Consider the following 9,937-nt stretch of genomic DNA (forward strand, 5'->3'; position numbering starts at 1 on the left):
CTGGGTTTGACTTTACAGAGACATCTTAGTGCCCTCTTTTGTAATATCAATACAGAAGAGAGAAGGGATGAGTTGCATGCTCCCCAAAAAGGTATTCCAAAACGTAGTCCAGATTCAATAAGTGCATGGTAAACGGTCTTTGCGATATGGAAACCCAACTCATTTGAAACCATTCTAACTGCATATCATCCGGAGGAGATCTTACTCTTGAGTTGCTTAAGGTGTTCATCAAATTTCAGCCTATTATCAATGGATACACCGAGAAATTTTGTGTTTAATTTATTTTGTAACATGCAGCGCCTACTGAAATTTCATCAAGTACACATTTGAAAGATATTCTAATCGTTTTGGATGCATTGAGAGACATTAAATTTGTATCGCACCAGTTCTTCACCTTCTTCAAGTCGGATGATATTATTTTATTTTGCTCCACTGAGTTTCTTTCTTTCCACAATATTGTAGTATCAGAGTCAAACTACCAGATATGTTAATATGTAGGGATGCCGATTCATATTCATTTTAATCGGATGAACAGATTGAGTGCATTAAATTGCAATAAAACTCTGTCAATTTTGCCTAGTTAGCTTTCAACTGTTTCATCGTTTTCATGCATTCAAGAAGATAATCATTGCAAATAGTAGATAAATGAACAAAACATACAGAACATATATTCCGGATAAGCACGTTAAAACACATCAAATATAAAATAAAGGAAACTGGAAAATGTGGATGAAAATTTCACTATTCAATTCGCACAAGGGAACATATCCTACCTTAATAGGGAATTAATATCGGGAATACTTAATATAATATCCTATTTTTGGAGATCTGTTGATGTATTTTCTTATTAATGGAATATTTTATAAGATAGGAAATTAAAACCAACGCGGAACTACCATTCTTAGATGCCTTGGCTACTAAAAATGTCCAGAATTTGGGATTTGCTGTCTATAAGGATAACAGTACTTTCAGATACATTTCTGATAGCTCCCACCACTGTCCACAATAAAAATAGGCCTAGGTTGGTTAAGTTCTTCTTGAGTGAATATTAATAAGATTGAAAAAAATGTTATCAGAGAAAAATGTTGTTCGATATGATCCATGGATTGGATCAAACTTTTCAAAAAAAATATCCTACTTCAACAAGTAATCTTTTGAGGAGGGTTGAAAAAAAGTCACGATTTTCTGATGAAAATTACAAACTTTTTGAATCTAATGAAATGAGAAATTTCAAATATGTATTTGGAAAAATCAGACGAATAATACATTAGGATTCTCAAGCTTACCTCTATCGCAGTAGATAAGACTACAAAAAACTAAAGCGTTTTTCTCATAATGAACAATTAAAAATTCTAAAAGCCCATTTTCATGAAACTAGCATCAACTCAAATCGATTGCAAAAATTAACAAACCGATATAAACACTGCATAACAGTCTACCATTTCTTCTTTGCCCAACAAAAACAGCAAATATTAACGGAGAGTAAAAAATCTTACTTCAGAAGCTATCTATAAATTTTTTACATATCAAATGTTTAGTTATATCAGGCGTTTTCACTGATGGTATGTTTCATGGTATTTAAAAAAATGTGAAAAATGGAAATCTCAACGGAATATTTCCAGGACTGAAGAAAAAGTGTTTCCATATTTTCATTTATTCACTATTGCTGCTTCTTTCTCATTCATTGAAAGAATATTTTCCACATTTGGCTTAGTTCATTCTAAATGAAAAGAATAGGAATCTTGAAAGCTGCAAAAATTTGATTTTTTTTACAGACATTACAATAATACTTGACATGTTTTTCATTTTAAATATATTGTTGTTTTGCATAAATTAATTTTTTTTCTAAAACATTTTGTATATAGATTACTAGAGCATAGAACAGAGTTTGTAATATCTTGCATTATGGACCGTATCTCTCCAACATTTTGGCAGTAAATAGTTATTATATGTTAATCAATGTTATGGTTGGTTTCCGGGTTTTGCCTTGGTCTTCTTTGGTTATAATCTCCAAACGTTTCAACTGCAAATGCGGCAGACATCTTCTGAGTTTCAGTTGTCACATCAAGAAGAGTACTTCGACCACGCCACTGAAGATGAATGCCGCAGTTGCAGTTGAAACATTAGGAGATTGTAACCAAAGAAGACCATGGCAAAACCCAGAAACCATCCAAAACGAATATTTATTAATCATTCAGTTTTTTCAGCTAATGGTTTATTTTGTTTTTGACAATACGGGGGATTCCAAACTGATAACGTATTGATATGTTTTGTTCACCATTATTTTTCCTTTATTCGATTTTTTCAAACAGGTTTCTTTCTTTTATCATACCAACTATGGCCAGAATGAGCCTATAGAAAAAATTTTGAGACTTGCAAACACTTACAATGTGGATTTACAACTTTTTGATTCTTGTTTGGATTCATTTAAAAAAACTGTGAAAAGATTTAAATTGATTGGCTCATTTTTGCCTTTCCTTTTTTTTATGTATTTTTTCCTTACATCTAGCCAATAGTTAAGTACATATGTGTGAATTTGTTAATTATTTTGTAAAAATTCACGTTGGGATGGAATCAGATCTGCACTTGAGTGAATGGGAGATTGTTGATCCAAATATTTCCTTTTATTCTTCAGACAATTCAAAGCAGTTTTTTCATATGGAAAATATATTTTCATATAATCATATTTTTAGATATGTTTGCCGTATCTTGTAATTCCATGTGTAGTACTTCGTCGTCTATACTCTGCCCATCTAAGCAACAGAGTGCTCCAAAACATTATCATGCATAGTGCACGTGATCTCCCAGACAAGGCTGCTTGTACAAAGTCACACTAAGGAATGACCGATTTTTTTTTAATAATATGCGGCTGGGTATAGAAAAAATGTATGCGGAGTGTAGGGACACAAATTAGCAGTTTCTTCAGCTGCATGAGTACTTGACACTTTAAAAGTTTTAAACTTTAAAATTCCGTATATGTACACAACACAGGATTCAAAACATAACTGACCACTCCAATACTGTAACATGAATTCTGCCAGTCGATTACAGTTGAATCTGATTGGCAAGCGTAAGAAACCAGTGTTGAATCAAGTTCTCCAGGATGGTAGAGAAGTGGAAATAAGATAGAAAAAGTAAAAATTAATAACTAATATCGATTTTGAACACCTACCAGGTACAGTATGTATACATCATTATGTGCTATGCTAATCCTACATTTACCTCCTCTTCACATATATCTAAGGGACTAGATGGACAAAATACAGAATTGTGCATAATGCCAATTGCACAAAACAGGCTTATGTGGATTATAGCAAACTACAGATCGACACTAAAAGTCACATATTGTGGGAATGCCCTTCAACATGATAATCAACTATGACCTATCCATATCTGACCTGAATGTCAGAAGTTGGACTTGTTTGGTCAAGTTTGAATAAGTCTGAGATACAATAAACCCTAGCGAGATGCAGTGGAGTGTTGAATATTTTGGACATACCTACCTGATAGAGATAATTTTTTTTAAGGTCAATTCCACAAAATGAACAGACCACTAAGTTTTCCAGGCTGTTTGAGGAGACCAGACATGGATTGGAGAAATAAAAAACTCCCAGCTTTTACTTTTAATTTTCAGTTGTACTGGTTCTTTCAGGGATTTCAAATCATTTTATATAATATTAGACAATGGAAGTCCGAACTAATGAAATTTGATTAGGAATTCTCTAACGCACTTCAGAAATATGCGTGTCACTTCATTGTTTCTCATATCTTACAGAAGCCTATTATAAAATTTCATTGATCTGTAGATGTTGCTCCGTTAGTACAGAGCTTCTATGTGGTTAGGGTACGCAAAATCATCTTCATGCCTTGTTCCATAATTATGCTTTTTACTATGTTTTTCAAAATAATCTTTATTTTTTATGAGAATTAAATAGATTCAAAAAAATAAACAGCTACAAGAATCCCAAAAAACCACTACTGAAAAGTAAACGTACCACCCTTTTTTGTCATAGAAAAACTCTGTTCAATTCGTTACTCGATCTCCACACAGTTTTTCCTAACCTTATGGCTAAGAAAAAATTTGCGTAATATATAGTGACTGATTTTTCAAAATTTACATATTTCTTTAATATTCTTACATTACTGTAGATAATTTGCTGCATAGATTATCTATCTGACTTGGCCAACTCAAATTATCATCTATTTTGATACCTAGAAACTTTGGTTTTTCTATACCCTTATTGGTCTTCAACATAATGCAGTCGGGTTTTTCGTAATTTAGAACCAAGTTGTTCTCTAGGAAATATTCTTTGCATTTTTTAATCATGACACTATCGTTATTGATCATATCTGTAAATTTGGCGTAATTGATCAGATCAGCAAAGTTAACATTTTTCGTAACTTCTTTGAAGTCGTAACAAAAATATCAAACCATATTGGGCCGAGAATACTACCCTGCGGGACTCCCATCGAGGTTCCCAAAGCCCTTGATCTAACTATTGTATTTTTCTGATTGAGTTCTACCATTTGCTATCTGTTTTTCAGATATGAATCTATACAATCAAAGGCCTTGGACAAATCAATGAAAATGCCGCAGGCCAGATCTCCCTTCTCCATTGATTCCACAATTTCATTATTGAAGTGGATCAAAGCTGTTTCAATAGACCTCTTTTTCAGATAGCCGTATTGGTGATTGGAAAACATATTGAAATTTGTAAAGAATGATATTAGTCGGTTAGCCATTGCTCTTTTGAAAAGTTTAGACATACTCAGTATGTCTAAACTTTTCTTTAAAATGGTTTTACTATGGCCACTTTGAGTTCATCTATAAAAATACCTTGCTTAAAAGATTTGTTGATTAGGCAAGTTAAAACGGCTACAATTGCACGAGCGCACCTTTCCAAAATATAGTTAGGTACTTCATCGATTCCCGTGCTTTTGTTGTTCTTCACATAGTAACTCACATTCTGTAACCGGGTGCAAGAATAATGTATGGTTATGAAAATCTATTGCTCTTCCAAAACCATTTTAAATGATATAAATCTAATATATCCAACCCCCTCAGATGGTCTGGAAAACTTGAACATTTATTCTTGTTGAAACGATCACCAGAAATAAGATCTCAATCTGAAGGTATGCAAAATCAGTTTTTCATGACAATTTTTTTTAGTATTTTCATCATTCAGCCTGAAAAACTAGACGTATCACTTATTCCACTGAGCTGATCAGAAGGCATATTATTTTGGAAGATAGCACAGGTCTGTGCTATCTTCCAGATAGCACAGCAGATGAAAAAATTGTAGGATATTTAACTAGTGATTTCAACAGTATTTTGTGTACAAATTACGGAAAAAATTGTAAAAAAATTCTATCACCTACAGATAATTTTTCTGGTGTACTGTTTGGAACCTTTGGTGTAATGAATATTACTGGAGTTTTATCTTCCTCTTGAAGATGATCACTTGGTGATCGAAACACGTGTCGAGGTGTAAAAATAACGATTTGGTGTTGGGAAAAAACTCCAGTAATATTCACCTACAGATAAGTCACAAATTTCCCTTGAAATTTTCTTATTAAATGGTTTTTTAAGTTCGGTATGCGTTCGATGTTTCTGTATTATATAGTGTATATAAGCGGTAAATTGAGTCTGAATTATGGAGCTTTTATGATGAACAAGTAACTACACAATGTGAGTGTATATCTAAGATAAAATACAGTTTCAATCTAGTTATTTCAATAACAAAAATAATCCAAACTGGGAAAATCCAGTTCCTACTGGAACAAGGCAGGTATGTGTCGGTCTGTTTGTCAACAAAGTGGTTACACTAAGTTTCCATGTTTACTATGCGAATGGGATAGCCGTGACAGTAAACAACACTATGTCAAGCAGGTGTGGTCAATAAGAAAGGATCTTATTCCTGGAGTTGAAAATGTTGAAAAACAAAGTTCAGCAGATCCTAAAAAAATCTTACTCACCACTCCATATCAAATTGGGGCTAATGAAACAGTTTGTGAAAGCATTAGACGAAGAAGGAGATTGTTTCAAGTATCTTTCTGAAAAGTTTCCTGGTCTATCCGATTCTAAACTAAAAGAAGGAGTCTTCGTTGGGCCTGACATAAGAAAACTTTTAAAAGATGAAATCTTTGTCACTAAAATAGAAATGAAAGAAAAACATGCCTGGAATTCATTTAAACTTGTTATAACATGCTTTCTTATAAACAAAAAATACCCAAAATACAAAACTTTGGTTGCTGAATTGATACAAAACTACAAAATGTTGGTCTGCAACATGAGTGTCAAAGTCCATTTCCTTCACTCACATCTGGACTACTTTCCCGAAAATCTAGGGGCTGTAAGTGAGGAACAAGGAGAACGGTTCCATTAAGAGATAACAGAAATGGAACGTAGATACCAAAGTCGGTGGAATGTTAACATGATGGTAGACTACCGTTGGATGTTAAAAAGGGAAAATTCACAAGAACACAGCCGAAAAAGTACCAAAAGAAGCTTTGACGGAAAAAGAAAATGTTTTTACAAAGACTTATAATCACTTTGCAAACACTTGTGTGTCACTATTATGCTTAGTTTAGCTATGTAGCATTGTTTTTTTTTGCTTTTACTTCATGTTAAAATAATAAAAATAAATCCACAATTCCTCGTTTTTTGTACTTTTTCAATTATTTCATCCTTATTTTGTAGGCAAACGTTACGTGATAGATAAAAACAAATGAAATCAGCACAAAAAACTACATAAAGATCAGTTAACAAAATCAAAACATCTATTTAATTTATTGTACTTTATACTTCATTGATACAAGCAACTACAGATCTGTAATGATAGAATTACTCGCAACTCTGAAATTTATAAAAACAATTTTCAACCAGCAAATTATGGTATAAATAAATAACAAAACTACTAAGAACATCATCCCCACATTGATTTACTGATTAATAACTGATGGACCTTGTTAATTTAAACCCTCATTGTATATGTACTACTCTGTAATACTGCAAATATTTTTGTTAGTGTATTTTCTTTAATGAATCTTATACAGTTAAAAACACAATTACTGGGACAATTACAATAAAAAACAAAAAACTAAAGCTTCATCTCTTGTGAGGCATTAACAAAATAAATCAATCACTTGCCTCTTAAAGTATAATCAAAATAATAATTTAAAAAACATCTACATTTTATTGTTGAATGAAAATTGTATTTCATAATACCTACATTAGTAAACCGTTCAACTTTATAAAAACTTTTCTTAGTGTAGAAAATAATTCCATATAAAATTCTTATCAAAATCTTTAAAAAAACCTTCATGGAAACGCCTATGGTTATGTTTACAACTTTAAAAGTAGGCGTTGCACATTCCAATCTGTTGACTTTATTTACATTAATATGATGAACAGCATGTAAGAACCAATACCTGCCTTAATTTATCAAAATTTTCATTTTTATTTTATTTAGGTAGAGATATTTTAATTGAATATCATATGGGCATGTCAAGGTCCTAAATTTGTAAGGAAAACAAATGAAATGATGGAATGTTTCTTACATATAACAGGTAACAGCTTAATGATCATATTGATTCTTACATTACCTGCTCAAACAGGAAATATTTTCAGTAAATTGAAATCCTCATTTGTACAGGTTATATCAGAACATAAAATATTCTTGATGAGTCTGCAATCTAGAGTACAAGTTTTGGGATGAAATAAATTACATCATGAAAGTAATGTGAAATAATAACGGTTCTCAAATAAGTTGAAAATATAATGAATGTTGTACTAATAAAAGGACATGGATGCAACAATTAAAAACGTGTTTCACCAAATCACATCATCAAGCAGTAATATAATTTTTCTACTCACCATTTCTGGAAACATCAAGCTCGACGAGATGTTCAAAGTTTTGAATATCTGATGGTAAATTGTTAATTTCATTGTCACTTAATCCAAGTTTTCTCAGGCGATGCAAGCGAAAGAAATTCTGTGGAAAATAAAGACTAGTTATGCTAAATAAATAACTATTTTTGTTTTGTTCACCTTTGGAAGAACTTGTATTCTATTGGCATCTAGTAGGAGCTCTTCTAGGCTCCTAGAGTACCTCAAAATATCCTCTGGAACATTTATTAAAGAGCAATGTCTCTTATCTACATATTCAACTTGTCTGTTGCAACCTTTAAAAATTGGTATACACCGAAACATGTCTACATGAACTTAAAATGCATTATTTTTCACTATCACTTATTAAAAATCACTTTTTATTCAAAGTATGCACATTTCTTAAACAAAACATGGATTTTTATGACCTGAACCGACCATCATCCGACACTCGACCACTACACTAACAACACGGAACATCAAAACAGAAAAACACCACAGAATTGACGGATGAGGCCACCAAAACCGCTCACACACTAATAAAATAAAAATCCCTAGGTCTCACAACTAAAGTAACTCAGTAATGTGTTTTATAAACCCAGAATCGCCAGCCTTGCGTTATTTTTACATAGCTGAACCTAAAAAATGAAAATATTCAGTTGAGAATATATACATTATTACTAGCTTGAAAGCAGACAATTTTACAAATATCTATATTTTCAACAGGTCAGATCATCACTAATAATTTAATGACATTATGCTTAGATGTGACAGTATGATCTATCCCCGTCAGTTAAACAGAATAAGGAAATATATGGACTAAAACAGTAACATATAAATGCATCCAACATGGATTGAAGGGCTCTTTGTAATTTGTATACAAGATACGTGTATTTCGCGACAGTTAAACCATGGCTCCCGTGGTTAAGAGAGAGAAAGATCTTAATCTCACTTTCTCCATAATATAATTTGAAAATTCCAACTTTAAATTGTTGCAATTGACTGTTGCAACTTTAAACTGTTGCAATAGAAATAATGTTCTTAAATTCACTCCTGAGCTCATCAATCCACTACAATAATTTTTCATTCCTGGATTAATTTTAGTCATGATACCAATCAAGTTTTTAAATTTGTGATTAGTGATCCCAAACAACAAACAACACATAAATATTCGAAGTATATCCACTGATCATCAATTTATATCCACCGAAGAATATTAATTCCAGGTTCACTGAGTGATATTTACCTCTACTGACTGCTGTGTAGAACCGGTGGAACTATTCTCAGAAAATATTGAACGGATATCATATAGACATTCATCTCATGTTCAAGAATATGTTGACCTGAATTCTTCTGTTAGTATATTCAGGAAGAACCGCGTTTTATCAAGCAAATTGCTGTCAACAATGATTACACGGTAGATTTCATTCATTGCAAAAACTTCATATTAGGGAAAGTGGAAGGGCTTTTTCCAAAGAATAAAAGAACATAGTCGTAGTTTTTTGAATGTGAATAACAATTTCGCATGAGCAAACAATCTTTCGGCAGAGAACACGGCCTTAACGTGTTACATTTGTGAGAGAAAAGTTAGAAACTCAATTTTTTCAATGTTTAGAAATGAATGCATTCAAGAATTCTTAAAATTCACTGATAAATGACCAGATACAATTTAATTCTGCTGAACCATTCAGTATTTTTGAATTCTTCTGAACATTGTCCAATGGGCGTGATAGTTGAGAAATTTCGTTTCCGCACCCAAAATAATAGAGATCGTAAATTTTTATTCTCCATAACAGAGGATTACTCCGCGACAGAACTTGAAAATGCTGTATGTCAACCATCAACCAATAACAAATAAAAACGAAAAATTAGAAGCGTTACCACCAGATCATGTCCCTCTAATAAGAAATCTGCTGAAGCCTATTTAAACGATACATTTTTTTTGTGATGAACCTGACTTAAACTGACATTTTATTAAAAGACAAAAAAGATGAAAACTCTTTGCAAACATGGTGGTGTATCAATATTCTTACAAAACGATCTGATGTT

At 32.2% G+C, this 9,937-nt stretch overlaps 1 protein-coding gene and 1 long non-coding RNA gene across 10 annotated transcripts in view; one reads left to right on the top strand and one right to left on the bottom strand.

The window, feature by feature from the left end:
- Positions 1-8,362, bottom strand: part of scrib (scribble planar cell polarity protein) — a 313,705-nt gene extending 305,343 nt beyond the window's left edge. For 7 of the 9 annotated variants that reach the window (XR_012465828.1, XM_074177044.1, XM_074177046.1 and 4 more), the window contains exons 1-2: positions 8,051-8,361; positions 7,877-7,994 (exon numbers count right to left, since the gene is read on the bottom strand). Coding sequence is in view for 8 of the 9 variants with exons in the window: in XM_074177044.1 (XP_074033145.1) it covers positions 7,877-7,994; positions 8,051-8,212 (280 nt within the window). In the remaining variant the exon portion in view is untranslated. Of the gene's footprint in view, positions 1-7,876; positions 7,995-8,050 lie in introns of all 9 variants that reach the window. The other 2 variants (XM_074177049.1, XM_074177050.1) reach the window with 1 other exon arrangement.
- LOC141482981 (uncharacterized) lies at positions 7,348-7,842 on the top strand. The gene is made up of 3 exons (XR_012465831.1): positions 7,348-7,417; positions 7,473-7,569; positions 7,631-7,842. It is a non-coding gene; the product is annotated as an uncharacterized lncRNA (long non-coding RNA).
- Positions 8,363-9,937: the final 1,575 nt, after the last annotated feature.

The sequence above is a fragment of the Leptinotarsa decemlineata genome, unplaced genomic scaffold (genome assembly GCF_025532065.1).
Source record: "Leptinotarsa decemlineata unplaced genomic scaffold, Ldec_3_MD MMD2_tig00002159_RagTag_RagTag, whole genome shotgun sequence".
Taxonomy (NCBI): Eukaryota; Metazoa; Arthropoda; class Insecta; order Coleoptera; family Chrysomelidae; genus Leptinotarsa; species Leptinotarsa decemlineata.